The sequence below is a fragment of the Macrosteles quadrilineatus genome, unplaced genomic scaffold (genome assembly GCF_028750875.1).
Source record: "Macrosteles quadrilineatus isolate MER2022 unplaced genomic scaffold, UCM_ALF_1.0 Scaffold_2__2_contigs__length_208266976, whole genome shotgun sequence".
Classification (NCBI taxonomy): Eukaryota; Metazoa; Arthropoda; class Insecta; order Hemiptera; family Cicadellidae; genus Macrosteles; species Macrosteles quadrilineatus.
The window spans coordinates 137,760,785-137,781,608 of record NW_026542595.1 but is presented as its reverse complement, the minus strand read 5'-3'; the positions used below and the strand labels follow the sequence as shown (position 1 = coordinate 137,781,608).

Sequence of the window (20,824 nt, the reverse complement as noted above, 5' to 3'; positions counted from 1 at the left end):
GAGAATAAATTGGCTGCAATAGGATACAAGTTTTCACTTGCTTCTGAGATTTCTAAGATTGGTGTCTTGTGGGCTAATTGATCATCGATATTCAAAACCATTGGTTTAAACTATCGGAAATTTGATGTACAGAACTCCATACCTTTTATGCCGTTTTGGTCGCCGCCTTTTTCATACAGATATTACATCCATGAAAGTTAGTGTAAAGATTATAGTTAGTAGGCTAGATAAAGAGTTGTTGACAACGTTTTCAACAACTTTGAAAGACTGAGATCATGAACTCATAGTAAACCAGAATACAACTATACCTCATTAAAAACAATAAATGCCTATGCCATCAATATATGAATTGATTGCCTCGTCTAAAGTTTTATCGGTTGGTTCAAAGTTTTTTGGTCAATATGTGTGATCAATGGAATGCCTTTAATGGCGAAACAGAGTGGTTATGTTGCAGCAGCACAAAAGCAAATTAACCGTCTCAATAAGCGGCCTAAACCCTCACCTATAGGTGAGTACCATGAGAGTGCAATTTTAAAAAATAAGTAAAAAAATCCAACAACGCTTTCAAGATGATTTAGGAGTAAACAAATTGTTAAAAATTGCGTCATGCCTACTTTCTAAGTGCTTGGCTAAGTATACCATTAGATTGGTAGTTTTATTTCATCATCCGGTTATTATTATTTATTTTTACAGCATTTTTTTACAGGCGATAAGTTTATATTGTTATTGTTATCAATAAGCTTATGCGAACAAAGACCTGGCAAAGCAACTAGTAAAAGAATAAAATGCATTGTTTACTATATAATATATGCACATGCTATATAATACGTAAATCTTAAGATATTGACTGGGTCTAATTGCAAGCATAATTGTAATTTGCATTCATAATTGGCTCATATGTTTAGTAGTAATTTTATCCTCAGCGTAAGATGAAAGTTTACAACAGGGAAATTATGTTTTTAGAGCCAACAATTTGTACGCCAGCAGATACGCCTTTTGTTTATGCCGTGATGAAATTCGTAAATATTTAATGGAGTTGTTGTCTTATCCTCTTACATGTACCATGAAATATTTTTTTAAACTTCCCAAAGTGGTCCAAGGCATTTGTAACGACTGATTAAATGTATGAATGTTGGATAAATTAAGCTTTTTTCAGTTGAACAATTTTTCACTACCTGAAATTGTTTTTATGTACAAGAACCGCGGAAGGAGATATTTATATAATAGTCTGCTTAAGTAATAAAATAATCTAAATCCCGGTGGTTTTGAATACTACAAAAGTAAATCTGAAGCCTCTGACCTGCAAAGTTAACGTTTTGTTTATCGGAACCTATTTAATGTGTGTGTGTGTGTTGGAGTGTAAGTATCATAAGATTATTTAGAATAAATATTATGGTTTGCTCTTTTACCTTTGCTAATACACCACATAGCAAGAAATAGTCTGCAAAAATTGTTCTGTTCTGACGTAGAAGTTTTAAAGTTGACAAATAATGATAAATAAATGGCAAACATCAAAATGTATGGAACTGAAATGTATCATAAAACCATAATATAGGATGGTAAATTTCAAAGTTTGTTTGGTTTTTAATATGAACAAGAAAATATTATATTTTATAACAACAGCTTAATATTAAACCAAGGCACGTCTATTTACGCTTAATCATCCAAGGAAAAAAGGAAAAACAATTTGTATATTTAAAGTTTTTAAGGAGAAAGCAGTGTCTAGAGTAAAATTGTATTCCTAGTCTTAAGCGGTAAAACACCAAACCTTTAGAGGACCTTAATATTTACCCTTACCTTATGAATTCACAAATCTCATTGAAAAGACTCTGAGTATTTGTAACTGCATATAACACGTATATTGCAGCAGATTTTTTTATTTTACCTCCCTAATATTTTCATTAAAGATTATATGTTTTTTTTTTTTTTAGAAATTCTCTTTTAGGCCCCTTGGATCTTAAAAGAAAAGAACACAAAAATTTATGTGAAATTACTTTTGATTGGTTTTACCTATGCAGAGCAAAATAGCATTAAACACAATAGGTAATACGATTTTGTAAAAAATGAGTTTTTAATTCGCAGACAACAATATTTTTAAGTGTTTGTAATTTTAGAATATATCGGTTACCCTTCCAAGCAAAATATTTATTACTTTGTTGCATTTTTCAATACAACGTTTCTTCTATAATAGATATATTTATACTTTCAATAAATTTACTAATCCACGGCAACCGCCATGGCTGACTAGAATGTAGTTTTATCCTAAATAATAATCTATCAAATTTCTTTATATTTCTATTCCTACGCCTTTGTTTATTTTCATTTAAACGGAACCTTGAGATGTTACGACATATTTTCAACCCTAACCTCCTCAGCCGATGTGACACAACATATTTGATCAACTCGAGTGGAAACTTGGAAGATTACAATCTCTAGATTTGTTGCTTCATCGCACTTAATCAGTTGGAAATCTTACACTGATTGCTCTCGTAACATTTCATTCTGAAATTCACTAACAACATTTGTAAAGGCGAAATCTACTATGTTGGGACTTTTTTGGAGATTTACTAAAAGTACAAAATACTTTGTTGTGGATGAAAAGATTATCTAGTAGACAAATCTTGGGACCTACCAGGTTTTTATAGCCTGTATTTTGCAATATCTTGATCTCGGGGGTAAATCCAATTGGGGATTACATAAACCTCGAGGCTACGTTTGTATTTTATGTGCCGAAAACGGGACACTACTATAACCCTTTTTTTACTTGACCCTAAGACAAATCTATAATAGAGTGTGTTTAAACTATGCATTTAACGCACTATTCGTTTTGTGAAGTATCAAACTATGTTGTTAGGTAAGGTCACACGATGTGCGCTAAAATTAAACAGTTTATGTATAACCCGGAGTTTATGCTAGGAAAGTGGTAATACCACATTTGGCTTTCACGGGTGTTAATCTGCAACAGCTTAGGTTGTAATGCACTCGTGCTGTGTATCAGAGCTTTACCAAAATGTAATAATGTCCTTCGCTCCCTTGGTACATAAATAACTATTGCATTTATTTCTTTAAAACAGGCTACACAGTTGATTTAAGATTCATATGTTCGCTTTTTGAGTCCACCTCATCAGTAATATTATGAATGTGAAAGTTTGTGTGTTTGTTTGTTTGTTTGTTTGAGGTTCAATCACACATTATCTAATGGTCGGATTAGGCTGAAATTTGGCTTTATGATAGTTCATATTCCCGATTAACATATAAGCCTATCCTTATCTCAACAATCATTTTGGGCTCCGCCCAAGTGGCTCTGAAATTTGCAATGTTTACATTATAAGTATTGATATTTAAAAAGAATTAAAGAATTTCACCAGCTGTTTCAACTAGACACGTTGGTTCTATGATATTCAATAACATTAAAAAGTGGTTTACCAACATAATCTAGTACTATAAACTTTTTTTTGCATTTATGACAACAGCTAATTTGAACTAGCAGCAACAAACAGCTGTAATATACAATGAGAACTGTCAAATTAGGATTGTTTACAGTAGTTATGTTTATGTTTTAATTGGCGACAAGCATTCAACAGAGATACTTTTACTTGGCGTGTGTTTGAAAATTATGTAATTGAATTCCACACAACAATAGACAATACAAATTATTAAAGCCAAGCTGTTACCCACGGGCTTCACCCTGTTGACTTCATAAGTATTAATAAAATGATTGATTGGTTAAGTTAAGCTGAAATAAACAAAAAATAATACAGTCATACAAACAAATAATCATATATTAACTAAACTTCTACCTGAGTTTAATAAGAAAATAAATTAAAAGAATAACAAATAAATAAGTACAGCTGAGGTGTTTTTAACATTAGGTATGGAACGTTCCTTTTAGAAAGGAATTACGACCTTAAAGGGCAATTTATTAAATAATGGATAGTTTTGCCCAAAGTTTCTCTTCATGACGAACATTTTAAGTGTAAGGTTTATGAGGATGTGACTTGTAGTTTTCTCAAAAGTTCATGGGTACTTAGGGATTTATATAGGCTATAGATGCTTAAATTAATCTTGATCATAAAATCTTTGTTAAATAAGTAATACTGTGATTTATTACTTGATTATGTTTTACATACAAGTTTGTTTCCCAGCATATAATAAATTCCAGTTGTTTAAGATACTCAAAATAGCTTTTGTATTCTACACAAGTAGCTAAGCATGTATAAAGGTATTACTTTTCCTCAAACCATCACTCGGCACGAAATTTATGCCATGAACTATCAGATTAGAATATTATCTCCGTCTTTTATAATTTAACTTGGTAAAAAGTCATCCTTTAGTAACCAGCGTATTTCAAAGGGCTTACTCCTAATCACGCTTACATTGAAAAACGTTAAGAACTTTTTATTTAATGATACACATATGACAAATCATGATACTATTTTGTTGAAACATACAGGGTGATTGATATAAGTGTGCCAGCCGTTTTATTTGAAAACCATAAGGGATATCAAAAAAAGTTAAATGGTAAGTGCCTTGGACTTTTTATTTAAAAAATTGTAGTCAAGTCGAAAAAATTATTATAGCCGCCATTTTTCCAATATGGCCAACAACTTTGATTTTTCTTATAGAACACCCTGTATTTTATGATGTATTCTGGTAGAAAATGTAATTTTAAGACGATTTTATTCTTGTAATTTTTTTCATAAACCTAACCGTTTCAAAGATAATAATGGTTAAAGTTTTGAAATTTCTGCATGAGAAAGAGTTTCGATAAAGGCCTAAGCAAGCATGCCAGCCGTTTTATTCGAAAACCATTCAAAACTTCACAACTTGGCGGCCATATTGGAAAAATGGCGGCTAAAATAATTTTTTTGACTTGACTACATTTTTTTTTAATAAAAAATCCAAGGCACTTACCATTTAACTTTTTTTGATATCTCTGATAGTTTTTGAATAAAACGGCTGGCACACTTATATCAATCACCCTGTATATGATGTTTCAACAACTCATAACATTTTGCTCAAAGAGCAAAACATTGATTCTCTTGTCGTTATAGTCGTATGATATAAATATTCAAATTCTAAAAAGTCCATCGGTATTCTCCCAAAAAGTTATATAAAGTGTGAAAAATAAATCTGTGTAGAGGTGAAAACTGTATCGCATTGGACGGCGAACACAATGCCAAAACTTCGTGTTGGCTTCTCACTTTGAATATCGGTCAGACTTCACTATTCATTTCAAATGACGAAATTGATTCTTGGAATTCCATTGGAGGTTCTTCACCTTTGTGATACTAATAAAAGTGCAGCTAAATAATGTCTAGAAATATTATGTATCGTACTATTTCACGTATTGTATTTTATATAAAATGTCTTTATTTAAATATATTTTTATAATGCAATCGTATGCTGTTAGTAACCTACTGCTCGTATTGAACACATTTTCACTTTCAGCGCCAAACATTTGCTCTGGAGGGACAAAGGTGTTTTAAGTATTTACACATTTCGTTTACAACCCGAATTTACGACCACAGAGATTACTGAACTCTACATGTCTGAAAACGTCCCTCAATAAACTGGAGATTCCAACAACATAGGTCGTATCTGTTGTAAAAGACAAATAAACCTCCAACCACTTACAAAATTAAATGTTTACACAATCCCAACATTGATCGGATCAAATGAGATTTTATCGATGCAACAATTGTGTTGAGAAACTTTATCCAACATACACTGTGTAATATAGGCCCAAGTTCATAACAAACTTTGCCTTAGTACATGTCTCCCATGTTAAAATAAAACGTATAAAATTATACTATTGAGCGTAGTCATTCAGTTAACATTGATATGCAATTTGAACTAACTGTGATTAACAGATCTATGTAAATGTTTTTGACCAAATTTAAAGTAATGTAAAGATCTTTTTTTACCACAATACGATGTTTTAGCCGTTTTAAAAACGTTTATTGGAAGATACGTATTGCTGTTTATGCCAGCTGTTATCGTTATTTGGGGACCGAGCAGACTTTTACATCTCTAGGGCCAAAAATCTGCAAATAAACAATCAGTAACCATAGCATTGCAATAGACTTTTTTAATTGTCACCGCTGCCTAGCAACAACTATTTATTATTATTTTGCTGATTCCTCAATTTATTTCTTCATATCCTTAAAGGTGTATTTGTTTTGACTGTTAGTGTGAACTTTTAGTGTGGTGAATATAGGTAATAGGGTATAGTGTGGTGAAAATAGAGTTCGTACCACGGACCGAAATGGTTTTGCAGCTATCGATCGTCTTTAGCTTAAAAAACTATTTCGAGCCGGCAAAACCTCATTTTCGGCCCTAGGTACGAAATATACTATTGCAGAACATCTGTTCTGTTGTTACAAAGCCAAATAAGCTATTAAGATGAGCTTTCTTTCCATTAAATGTCTACTTTTTTGTCTTGTGGTAGAACTAACCCACCTAGTAAAGCTCGCAAAAAATAACCATTCACTGTCAAGATTTATGTCTGAGTTAGAAACATTACCATTATAAAATAAAATAATAATTCTTAAAAAAAATGTAATCGTCACCTACTCGTGTTTGAAAATTCTAATACCAATAGTATTGAGGTTTTCAAGGTGGTAAAATTGTGTATGCGGTTTTAAATAACTTTTATGAATAAATTTGCCAACATTGAAAAGCGAACAAATCATATATTTGGTGATTTCCCGTAATATGATAAATATAATCTAAATTTTAAGCTTATAACAAAAAAACGTAATATTTCACTTTTTGCTATCAATTTAAATAGTTCTGAACCCTCCCAACTTGTATGTTGATTTTGTTTTTGATCCCTTGAAACTAATCTACTGTTAAATTCATTACGAGTGAAAATACCCCTTTTCAATAGAGAGAATCGGATTTTGCTACTCTTGCAAGTTTCCAAAGTAATTAATCAAGTTCCACAAAAGTAATGAAAGTCGGCTGCATAAAATCTTTAAACCTAAACTTGTTTGTCTTACTTACAAATAACTATTAGCCTACACTTTTTCACCTTTCAGATTATCCGTTATCATTCTGAAAAATAGTGAGTACAAGAAGGTAGTTAATAATTTCACGAAAGTTATTGAACGCTCATTTGAAGTTTGTATTCGATAGTCTAATTTTACAAAATATTCACATAAAGCATTTCTGTTTCCACCCTGCTGTAAACATCAGAAAACAATATTAAAAAATAGTAAACTGAATAGAAGGATAATTTTTGTCATTGCGGACTTAAAATAGTTTGAATTTACAGTACCTGTGCCTTCTTGGTAGGCCTAGTTAGAGTGAGGTGAAATATGCAAGTTCAAAATCATATTCTTAATTCAGTACTAAATTCATTCATGCGATTGCAGATATTTTAAAACCACATATAGGACAGAAATAATAAGTAGTGACTAGATGAGAAACTTTAGCTCTTTAAGATTGTTAAATAAATTGTGTTTTGTTTATTTCGTGTTAAGCAAAGGTGAATCATTACTAGTCGAAAGGGAAAATATTAATTTAAATATAATCATAATCGTACCAAAAGATAATCAGGCTCAATAATGAGACTGTTCTTATATTAATTTTTACAACGGCTTTATAGTGAAGTTAGGAGGTTTGTGTTGTGTCATGTCTTCCTTGAGAGTTATCTAAACGAGTAAGTTACAATAATAAACGTGGAAAATGAAACCGAAGACTTGCTAAGTAATATTTCAATAGGAGATAAAATGTCTCAAGTTACGCTATAAGAAACTCTATACAGCTTTCAGGCTTCAGTCGATACAACGTTTCATATTTTGTATTGTGGTCATATTCCATCTATTGTTGAAGGAATTGTAGAAAACGTGGATTTTAAGATTGTCACAATATTGTCCTCTCATCGAATCAGTTTCCTAATTATTGTTTTGCATATTTCAAATTTACACTGCTTCGCAAATAATTTAAGGGTGTTGCTAAAAACATCTACAAGAGAAATTAGCTTTAAAGTACAGGTTTTACATTTTTATGAGCAAAAAATTGCGAAATTTTGCTCTGCTACGTTGCTACGTTGGGATTGAAATTAAACCCAATTTATTTAAAATCTTACCACCAATATCTTTCTGATAGTGGAATCATATTTAGCTTAATGGAATTATTAATTAGTAATAATGAAAAATGTTGTCTTCAGGTCTACTTGGAAAATGTTACTTTATTGCCTAGAAGTCAAAGGCTTTTAGATAATTAGTTTCCAACAGAAACTCAACTACGGTTGATCAATTTGGTTTACTTCGTAATCAACTCTTCTTCGAAATCGTTGTTATATCTCAGTTAAAATCATCTATAATAACATTTCGCATACAAAGTTATAAGCAAGAACATAATTCCAACATCTTCAGTGTGTATGTGTGAGTAGCCAAGGTAGGGGCTACTCTCTTGTTTTTTGGGTGAGGTGGATTGGGTATATCCACAAACCGTAGTAGATATGGGATTTCACAATTTTTATAATAGCTTCTTAGTATTATATTGTACATATTGCTACTGACGTGGATAAAGTCTATATTCTTTGACTTTATAGACGTATCTAGTTTTTTTTATTTATTATATTATCAATATATTCTTATAAGTGCAAGGTCAAACAAGTGACTTTGATATCTTTTCTGTGATTTTTTATCGATTTATCAATTTAATGTGCATTAAATAGTTTTTTCCTATTTAGTATCCATCACAAACTAAGTACTGACATATATATTTTAGTATTTAATTTTAATTTTAAAAATATTTTATGATATTTTATATATTACCTTAAACCTCAATTTCTGAAAAGTAACTACGAAATTAAATCCAATATAAAATGGTTCAGTCGCCTATACTTTTCCAATTTTCAGCTCACAATAAACAATACTCGCCTTAATGTATAATTTTCTCAAAATTGATATTTTGATTTGAGAAATCTTAACACAAATTCCTCTAAAATATGAAGACCGTTTTTGTAAAGAACATATAGTTTTATGGGGATTGATTTTGTGTTTTTAAACAACAACAAAAACAACAATTCCAAATCCACCTTCATAGTAATTATCATCAATGAATATTTATATGAAAGTGGATTGCATACGAATGAAGTTTGAATCCATTTTATACGGCGCAGACAACACAAATATAATCCCTCAGTTCAGGGTTCTATAAATATTAATCTACGTATTTTTAACGCTCATAACTTGACAATTATTCATACAAGTTCAGACAAGGGCCGAAATTGAAGAAAATGAAAAATATATTATGATGGTGAATAACAACAACAAAACTTATTGTCCATAACAAAAAACTGGCTCTAAAAGAATTTAAAAAAATCTATATAGTTTCATTATGGAAATCAGTTATACTGTGCCAATGATTTATGTACAGCAATGATAGTAGGTTTTCAAAATTTTCAAAAGATCGGCGTAAAAAAACAAGATACGTGTCGTTTTCTATTACTGTGTCCACTGGTTTCATTGAAACAATGTTGAATATCATTTTAAAACATCCATTATCAGATAGAAAAAGATAACAAAACTTTAAGTTAGTTAAAAAGAGGTTTATATGTGTTTATTTGTGTCAATGTTTCAACTAAAACAAGAAAGTAATGTTATTATACTCTATTAATTGTTTTTGTCAGTGACGCTCAATTTAATGGTTACTTTAATCTGAATGTAAATAAAGGGTTAGTGTGGAATGAGTTTTGATGCTTTTTATAGCTTGTTTACTGCTAAGACCAGCTAAGACTGAGATTTATGCCTTTAGAGTCCACAAGATTGTTAAACAATACTTTAAAACATGTATGTCATTAATTTACATCAATTTAACTGTTTTTTAGTGATGTTATGGGTAACTAAACTCTTTTAAAGTGACATGTTTCCATTTGAAGCATCGCTGAACCGACCTCTGGGCTTACAATGATTTAACTTTCCCCCCAATTGGATTGTTTAATACTTTTTATTTCCCTTTGCCAGCAATTTTAGGTAACCAACTTTGCCGGACCCACTCACTGTAAGTGGCCGATAAACTGGTTTGGAATTCGATTGGAATTTAAATTGACGTGCCTCGGATCAAAGGAGTTGCAGTAAAAATGTTAACATTTTTAAAAGAATTAACCATGTTGACAGAGATAGCAGACCAGGAAATATTTGTGAAAATTGTAACCTACCAAAATAATTTTTTTTACTATTAAAAAAGTGCATTTAGGTTATAATATTTTTATGGGTGGATGTTAAAAGAACATCCCAAGCAATGGACGTTAAAAGATCGTCCCAAGCATTTATTATTAAATAGTTGTGGTTATTTTCGATAATATAAGATTTTTTTACATTACTGTCCATCTAATTAGGTATTCTTAATATTTTAAATTTTCCTTCTGTGCTCTTAGTTTGATATGTCAACCATCTCGAGTTAAAAAAAAACGTTTTTACAAATCTGTTTTCTTAGGAGAAGCGAACATATTATGAAACACTTGAAATATTTTTAAAACAGGAATTTTGCTCCAAAAAATAGTTTAAAATCTTTCAGATCGTTTTTCACGCAAAGTCAAAGTACTGACGAATAACTAACTAGCTACTGAGTTGTACCCAATAGTTGGAGAATACTCGTAGGTGGTCTTAAACATTTACAGGAAGTTTTACACCGTACAAGTTGTTCATCAGACTCGTTTGAAGTTGCGACTGAAGTTAGAGGAATATTGTAAGTGAATTGCAGCGTTGAAAGATAAATATGGTCGAACTAAGAGATAACCTCTCCATAAGACTATCATGGACTACGGGTAAGTCCTGAAAATTCGACACACCCCAATTAGCAAGTTGTTTCCTTAAATCAGTTTTTTTTTAGTGTAGGCCTAATATACATCCGTTCCGTATATATCAAAGTGGAAAGTTGTTAAAATAGCATTAACTGCATTGGTAGCGTGCAAAACAGAAAGGAACAAAGAAGATAATGTGGATGAAACAGATATGCCTCCAAAGACCTGTATTGAGTCATGCAAGACTTATGGTCGTGTTGGATGATGAACACCTTCGGAATTTTTCAAGTATGACACTCGCGATTTTTCCGATTTCCTCAATACTGTGTCCTCATACAAATAAAATAGTACAGTTATGCGTGGAGCATTGAAAAATCTCGGATTTTTATTATTTATTTTTATTTTTTTATTTTTATTATTTTTATTTTTTTGTCCCGTTCTCAGCGGAAGTGTGCTATCCCCACCTTTTTTCCGAAATCCAATGGAAACATCCCGACCTCCCTACCTGGTTGCCGGCCAAATCGTGGCCAGGAGCTCGGGTTTACACTATCGGATTTCAGGGCCAACGACGATCGGGCCCTATTTAGGGTTCCGAAATCGGGTCGTTTAAACCGGGTTTTAAACTCAATCACAGTATCTAGGAACTGATAAACATCCACAGCCGACCGTGTTGTGCAAATATGTGTGGACTTTTACGTAATCCTTCAACCACTATCTTTAGTGAAGAAGTGTTAAAGTGCGACCGATTTAACAAGTTTACAGGCCACTTCGTACTACAAAGGTACTACTTTTGACTATTAATACAACTTCAGTATCTAATAGTCAATGGTACTACGTAAAACACTTTTCTGTAAACACATATATCAACTGTTAGTATTCAAACGGGATTTACACCCTTTCTACGCAAACCTACTCACAGAACGTGAATTGTACCAAGTTAGAACGTGAATTTGCTTTCATGACTATTTTTATACCACGACGAGACTAATCGTTTCAAAGTGGTGGATACTAACTAGAATAATAGTGGATAAATATGATACCGTACGCGACGTTGGGCTTAGATTTGAACGAGTTAGTTTGACGGGAACTCTATGATGACCTTATTTTAAAAACAACCCTAATTTTATCTTAATTTGCAAAAATAGTATGTTCATTATTCTCTGACTTTTCCCATTATCTTTATTTTTATTTTTAAAGTTTTCTCCCAAAAATAAACCTTTACAGAAGTTTGTAGGGTCAAACATCCTATTGACAAGACTTGTGGCACTTTTTACTTCTATGGCGTGCTCAAGACATTCTAGTGAGCTTAAAACTTCTTTTATAGCTTTAGTTGGTGTCGTTCGATCCTTACTGGGAATATTTAGAATTTATTTGAATAGTTTGATGGTGTAATACGTACGAACTGTCGTTAAAGGCTTAATATTACCAAAGCATCAGCAGAGTAAAAATTAGGATAAATATCCGCTTAGCCTATACTTGCTGGTAGCTTAACCATATAAATAAATGTACTATTTTTGGTCTCTGCTGAGCAATCACATACCAACTTCTTCTTATTAGGTGTATCTTAATTTTTTAGTAATAAATAAGCGTTGGCTACGTAATTATTTATATGTTCCTTGTGTAAAAGAAACGTTATGATTAATTGAAAACTTGACGCCATTTAACTAATAAATAGTAGGCCCTATATTTCGGGTACACCTACCAGGGTTGGTTATAGCATCCCATTTTAAACCCCGTTATTCACCAACGAAGCATAATACCGCTGGCACAGATTGGAAGAAAAATTTGACCTCTTTAGGCAGTTGCACCTCCACAGTTTGTGGTGACTTTCAGACATTCCATTCAAATTTCGTAGCAAGTTGTAGCATTGAGTTGAGATACTAGAGTGGACATTCAGTCTATATTGTCTAGATGCAGTCAACTTTCAATTAAAATAGGACGTAGTTGGACAGCCAACTCACATGATGTTCTACTACCAATTTTCATAGTTTTAGGTGCTACAATAGTTTCATTTTTAAACTCGACACATAAATGGAATGTCATAGCACTCTATAGTGAACAGTTTTAGCATTAAAAGGGTAATGGTTGAAGCCAGTTTCAGAATGAAAATAGACGTTAAATTGGATTACCAACAGATAGTGGTTTTCTCGAAACCGACTAATATAATATACAGTGACTTTTCATAACAAAGCCAAACTAAAAAGACGTACTCATTATGATGATTAGTATGACAACTTTTGTGACACTTAAATGATCAAAATCAAAAACTAAGAGGAAATAGAATTTATAGAATTTTACAGTAACTTACTAAGTAAGTGGTCCATTCAACTGTGTTGTGAATGAATAATTAGCTACAGCAATACCTTAGTATCAAAATTTCTATCGCCGTACGATCAGTTACCACAATTCAATTTATCATATCCCTTTACAAAAACTCACCCGGTCTTAAAATCTTACCCAAACCTTTTAAAAACAACTTTCTACAATTTTCTTATTTGCTCAGTATTATCTTGTTACAGAAGTGTGCGGACAAGAGCGTGTCGGATAAGCGAGTTTACTACACGTTTGCACGTACCCTCGCACCGAGCACGAAGGTGTCCAAGTCTGTGGTGGCGCTGCTTCATGCCTTCAACTGGCACAAGTTCGTCGTCGTGGCGGGAAAAAGTCCCGCCTGGGGCATACAGATCAAGGAAGCCATCAAGGTAATGTACTGATAATACCACATTTTTTCCTAAAATGAGCCTGGGATTGTTTTTCACATTATTTCAGGCTAGACTTACGGGTTGCGGTATTATCACTAAGATAAAATCCATTGGTGATTTGGCGGGACCTCCATTTTAATCCCAGGACCTGAGGGACCGTAGTCCCGCGCTCTAACCACTAGACCAGCTCGCTCCCCCAAATGATTATACCACTAGGTGATAATATTATGAAATTTACTGTCCAACTTGTTATAAATCTTGTATTCCTGAACACCCTGTGCAGTATAGCTTCTTTAAGAAACACATCAATGAACTACAAATACAATCCCGTTCATATTCTATCAAAGCTACCCAAGTCAGTATCTCAAATTTTACATAGTGTTCTTTATTTACTTTCATCCACAACTATAGCAGGTTTTTCACCCTTGTGCGATTATTAGTTTGGGCATTTTAACAAAGAACTATGCGTAGGAAGATCATCACACTGTCATTATTGTTTCTTGCTTCAACAGGTACCATTAAACCAATCATACGCGACTAATGGTAGTTTACTTAGTTTAGTTAACAGCAGGGTTGATGAGTTCTTTTGATGAACCAGTAAATTCTATCTAGTATTTTTAGTCATAACTTTTATGAGAGCGCATCAAGCCTCAGCAAAACAAAATAAAATTAGGGGTTCTTTTTATTTTAAGTATACATTTGATAAACAGTTGATAATTCGGATGCACCCTTAATTGTAGCTAATGTTAGGCCCATTCCAGTTTAAGTCACAGAAACATTATCTCACCATTATTTGTTGTATCGATTTTATATGATTATATTTGGTCAAAATTATAGTTAGAGCAATCAATAGGTAAGGTATATTTTATGAGGTTATTATAATTAACTCTCATATACGAAAGTTAACTTCAACACTTTATACTGACTCAAAATAAATTTACTGTCTGCTTTTTGTCGCAAAACCCAGTTATTCTTGGAAGTTGGGGTTAGTTGTTTTTAATTACATTGCGACTCCAGCGTTTAATAACTCTCACTTTTACTTCCAGCTATGAATGTAAAATGGCGGTTTATCACTGCAGGTAATTTTTCCTGTCGAAATATTATTTGAAAATGTTTTCTCTCAAGGATCACGTTGGAGGTAAATCAGCTAAATGTTTACTAATCCAATATAGTTGATTGGTTTTGTGTGAAAATATTTCGACAAAATAACTATTTACAAATACAGTATGAAATACTTAGACCTATAATTTTTAAATGCAATAAATTTGTTTATACAGGGTATTTTTATGATGGCTAAATTGCAAGTACATTCATTCAATTGGAATCATTGTTTAGGTACAAAACAAACTCATAAGTTGACAGCCCTGCTTTTTTTTCTTCAATACCAATCAGCTGATATGCATTGCTGGATTGCTTTCTACAAAGTTTAGGGATGTTGAGAGTTTTTGGGAACTATGCATAACATATTTTTTGTAGGGTCAAAGAATATGTATTTTATAAGAATGAATTAACGATAAATCATTTGATTTGTGACAAGAATTGTTTGCAACTATATTTCCAGGTGAGATTACAGAACAAAACCAATTATTGTATTGTACAGATTGTATCTAATATCAATAATACGATACGTATTTCCTTACGTGCAATCAATCTTAAACAAGGGTTGCGTTTTATATAATTCATGTTAAATTAATGATACAAAATCCAGCAACTATTTACTGTTTTCCTTGTTATATACTCTGTTGTAGTCGATTTCGGTCTATGAAAACAGCACTTTTAGTTCTCTTTGCTACTTGAAAGTTGAGAACATAAATTGCTCTGTAGGGATTGTAATCCATGATAGGCCGCCAATGATCTCAAGAGAATTGTTAACTAGGTTTGGTCCACTTTGCTTGTTAAACAAGGTTAGTTAATTTACGAAGTCCTAACGTAAAGGGAATTATATTTAATAAAGTCTACTGGTTAACACATAGGTGTCGAGTGCGAAACGTTAATCTTATCTTAAATTTTGCTAATCTAAAATAATTTTTCGCAGATATTTATTGATTCATTGTAGCATTACCTATGACTTCTTAGGTATTTTTTATAGAAACAAGTATTACAACCTTTACCTTCCGAACGTATTTTTAAACATTTTTAAAACATACAAATAGAATGCTTTGTATTCGTATTTAACTTTTTTTATAAAGCTACAATATGAATTTGACGTTTTGTAAAATAATCTTTTCATATTTTGCATAAAACGAACGTTTTTTCATTGACTCGTATTACCAATACGGTAAACTGTAATAACGATGGCCATAGTAATTATTTTTGTCCACTTTGAAGGGGATATATTTATCCATTACTAATTTTACGAAACAAATTAATGTATATCTTTATTAATCCAATGTACTGTGCTTGATTTAGGTAACAGATGTATCTATTCATTATTACTTATCATATACTTATTACTCATTACATACTTACAATCGTCGTAGTTTTACAATTTTAAGTGCAAGAGAAATAGCTATCACAATACAAAAATAAATTACAGGACATTGTAAAGGATGCATTCTGGGTGGTTAAAACAACAATATAAGCAACAAAAGTAACTAGGCTAAAAGTGACTAGGCTAAATATTTTAAATTAGACATCAATAGTTTCACTCTAGTCTTATTTATAGGATGTACAATGGTAAACATGAATCTCTAAGTGAAATGACGCTGTTTTCATTAATAAATAACCGTGATTAGGCTATGTCACTCTACAACACTTTGTTGTTTATTCAACTACAATGCTTCTGAGAGAGAGTAACTGCTTGTCATAAAACCTGTCACTTCCAGGAATAATGCATTAGGAAAAGTTTTGTAAACTCGTAATAAGAGTAGGGAACATAGCCCTTCGTCCAGTTTTAAACTATTTATTTAATCGTTTCAGGAAATCGTTTCATACGTTAAATACCTGTTTGTCCCAACATAGTAATTAATTGATTAATCTACCAACGTAATCAGAGCTAAATAAAGTTTGAGGAAACATCTTTAACTACAGGTTACCATCTACAGCTCAGAAATTTTAAATTGAGATGTTTACAGGAGTGTTTCAGTGACAAATTATTAGTATTAACACCAATAAGACACATTGAAGAACGACCACATATCTATCAACATTCTTAATAATCATAAAAGAGCTTTAATCTGATCGCTTAGTCTATGTATATTTTATTAGGCCTACATCAATTACTCATAATCTAGATTTTTAGGTAAAATATGCTATATTATTACGAAAACCCATTTATATTTTATGTAAAACGTTTAGGTTTGACTCCTGTCATTTTAGTATTTTTTTTTAACTTTGCATCTATAAATTTAATGGCAAGACGTTGTTTACTGTAATTGTAACAAAATAAACATATAAATACAAATTAATTTTCAACCAAGCTTAATCACAAATAAATTGTATCAGGAGGTATTATAACTCATTTTGCTCTTTTACAAAAAAAAATTATAAAAAATGTATCACAAAAATAAATAAATTTGTTAAAAGTACATTTTTTGTGTATAAATTTGTTGGTAAAGAAATACTAAACATGCATTCTCAATTAAATTATTCACAGTTAAAATTACAATACAACTTACAATTTATTTACACAATACTGTGATTATAATATTTACCAAACATTTTAGGTATTCAGGCCAAATATGGTTCAGCGACATAAAAACCTGTATTGCAGCTTTGTTTTAATTTAGTTTTAAGAAACAAATTGATTGGAAATGTTTAATATTTAAAAATACTTCTCTCTTTTATTGAACGACTCATCAAACGATGTTTCCATCTAAGAAATTACCGCGAACTGAAGGCGCTGTTTGGAACTCTTTGATGTCCATTCAAGTACAATGGGACTGTAACGAAAGGTACCGCCAACACTAAATCCTGAAACAATGTATTATTATAAATTTAATTAATCATAGATTCTAGAAAGTGAAGTATTATTATTGTAAAGGCGTGTGGTATTAATCTGGTATTAATTACATATGTTACAAACAGTCTTTTGGGAAATGTTAGCGTCTATAGTTAGGAAGAGGCTTATAAACGTTCAAGGATGGATTTAAATAAGTCAAATAGATTTTTCACCTCTTGGTATTTTTGAATTGATAATAAGTACTATTAAAACGTATACGAAGATTAAATGAACATACGGACACGTAAATATTTTCTCAAAATTAAAAACCGGTGTAGAACTAACTACCAACCCAATCTAGCACAGAAAGTGTTCAATATTTAAATCTCTGAAATACTAATATTTAAAAAATCAGATAGTAAATTTTAAAATATTTTAATGTTTAGGACAAACCAACAGCCAGTTCATTTTTATATTTTAGTGATATTTTACTGATACAAACTTGAAACTGTATACTCAGGATAATTATGTAGATTTGCTGAATAATTAAACTGGAATAAACACTGAAAAATATACAGTCTAAGGTATTAAAAATCGGTTTTGGAATGTTTCCATACCTCACTGTTTTTAGTTAGCCATAACTGTGTATTCGTATTGTCTACTCAACACAATTGCTATATTTTACCAGAATTTACATACTTTAAATACCAGCTGCTAAACCGATGAATAAACACAGATTGAGTTCATTAACAGTTGTAGATTTTAGTTGTTTTTTTTATTGCTTGACTCAATTACTATTTAAAACTAGTTTTTTACACATTTTACATGTGTTTAACATATAATGGCAATATTCATATCTTTCTACGTTTTACATCAAATTATTACCTAATGATTGAGATACTGGTCCAAGAATACACTTAAATGTCGTTGGTTCCTTGCAGGACTTAGCCGGAGAATACAACCTATCAGTGACAGGTGTGTATGAGTTCAACAATTACATTCCCAAGGACATACAAGAGATGGAGAAGATAGTTGATGACACGTACAAGAGAACAAGAGGTGAGCAAATATGTAATAATGCATGATTTTCAAACAAAGTTAATATTTACTATTACAAAAAATCACACTTTTTCATCTCTCACCTTCACATCCTAGGACACTAGGTTCTAGCACAGAACTGTTTTACACATTACTGTAGGCTAGTCCTAGAGGGTGATGGTATTATCAACACTGTCGGGGAAAAAGTTTAGAAACTCTAAAGTACAGTTTGGAGCTCTACTGAAAAGTAACGAAACTACTTAGAAAGACACTGAGTATATCTAAATTTCCGTTGTTTTATTCTACGTATTCCTGTGAAAACAAAAAAAAATTGCTCGTTAAGAAAATTTTTCATGGAAGTCGGAAGGTGTTTTTAGAGTATCATAAACCATCTTATGACTTTAAAAGTTCGCACAATATAAGCTAAACGTGAGAACTTCATCAACCTTAAATAAAATATGGATACATGCAGTATAATGAATTAATTTTTTATGTTTCCAGAATTTTTACTTTACCCAAAAATCTTTTTTTGTTAATTTTGTAAGTTAACTTTTTCGCAAAAACGGCAAACGCTAGAATAAAAATTAAAATCTTGTTTTGAACATGATTGTTTTGGTATTTGAAATATTCATACTGCTCAACCATATAGTTACGCATTTAAATTAAAATCAATTGGTGATTGGCAGGATTTGGACCTGAGACCTCGGGCTCTGAAGCCCCGAGCTATGCCACTAGATCAGTTCACTCACAAAATTCAGTTTCCCTTGTTAATACGATCATCGATACTCAGGAACTGTTCTTGATTGGTTCTCAGGACGTGTCTGTAAAAGTCTCAGTTCCCTAGATTAAAGTATTTTACAATTTTCAAAGGTAAATGGATAAATATCAAGGATTTAATTTCGAGTTTGACTGTCAACTCACTGTTCTTTCAATGACATTCAGACGTCATTTTCACCCAACAATTACCGTGAAAAGTAGGCTCTGTCACTTTGACTTTGTAACGCTTTTTGTTTATCAAACTAAAACGATTACGAGATGAAGTTACCGTCCAAATTGAAATCTGTCACTCACAGAAACAATGTATTTCTGGATCCAACAATTTTAAAAATCGAAGTTAATCTTGTTTATTAAAACTCGTATCAAGATCATGGGCTATGATCCTTTGTCCCTCTTCATACTAATATCTCAAATCTTTTTATGACCCTAATAAAACACAGTTAAAAGTCTGGGATTTATGAGTTTTACCCCACGAAGTCATAAAGTAGATTAATCTAGCAGCGTATCCAGAACTCTATACAGTACTGAATTCTTTACAAACATACAATGCACATAAAACACTGTATTTCTCATATATGAAAGTACAAAAACAAGTTGAAGCAGTTGTGCAAAACTATTGATTACTTTGGTTTTTATCACCACATCTTGATACCAACTTAAGCGGAAACATTGTCAGCAACTAACTCAATACTTCTCATTATTTCCAGGATTTAAACGAAAAGAAATTTAAATATAAATCTTTGTAAATTCACCCTCATCATTCTGTATACTGGCCTTTAATTGAAAATTGAAATTAACATAAAATTACGAACTTTAATTTTTATATAACATTGTTTCCTTTGTGCTTTTTACACAATTTATCAATGTACAGTTCCTTATAATTATTTGTTTTAGTCTGTTCTTATTTATTTGATAGAAGCTCCACATTAAATTTATGAAACCCGATAAAACATATTTTGTAAATCCCCAATGCATATTGTTAATAAAATTAATATTGGAGTAAAATATCATGATAGTATGATAATGTGTAATAGCTTATACTGTATTCTACATTTATATGATATGATAATAATATGAGTTATTTGACTGATTGTATATTTAACTTTAATTTACTTTAATGTAAAACTTACAAGATAATGTTTAGGATAGCAACATTGTGATTTATCTTACCATGCAATCGTCACTAAATTGCTAATGCATATAACACTCTTTAAAATGATGATTGGGAATTTATATTCCTATGTAAAAGTGAGAAAACTGTATTGAGTTTTCCTTTGGCCCGTATAAATGAGCCATTGGTATATTCTTGTATGTACTGCAGATTGAAACAAACACTGTAATGGTTTAAAAGAGCATTATTGTAACTTGAGGTTTTAGGGGATATACTAGGATTCGACCCACACTCCTTACCACCAAACTCCCAGAAAATAACGGGTCAGGCAAGCAAAACTACATTTACACTAGTATAGCTATATCTTTTTTATAGCATTTTAACAACAACTTTTTAAAAATGCCAGATTAACACAACTCATAAAAATAAAACATTTCTCGAATTGCATTGCTTAATTATTCAAGTCTGGCGAACCTACCTTAAAACTTATTAGATCAATCTTGAAGTTTTTTTTCACTATCAAGTTTATTCATTTTGTTTTTTTCAACATGGTCTTT

General features: G+C 31.5%; 1 protein-coding gene across 1 annotated transcript in view; it reads left to right on the top strand.

Moving 5' to 3' along the window:
- The window catches only part of LOC128984947 (guanylate cyclase 32E-like), a 78,718-nt gene that overhangs the window by 20,328 nt on the left and 37,566 nt on the right, over positions 1–20,824 (top strand). Inside the window, exons 3-4 of the mRNA XM_054404317.1 lie at positions 13,279–13,461; positions 18,283–18,400. Of these exons, the coding sequence (XP_054260292.1) occupies positions 13,279–13,461; positions 18,283–18,400 (301 nt within the window). The remainder of the gene's footprint in view (positions 1–13,278; positions 13,462–18,282; positions 18,401–20,824) is intronic.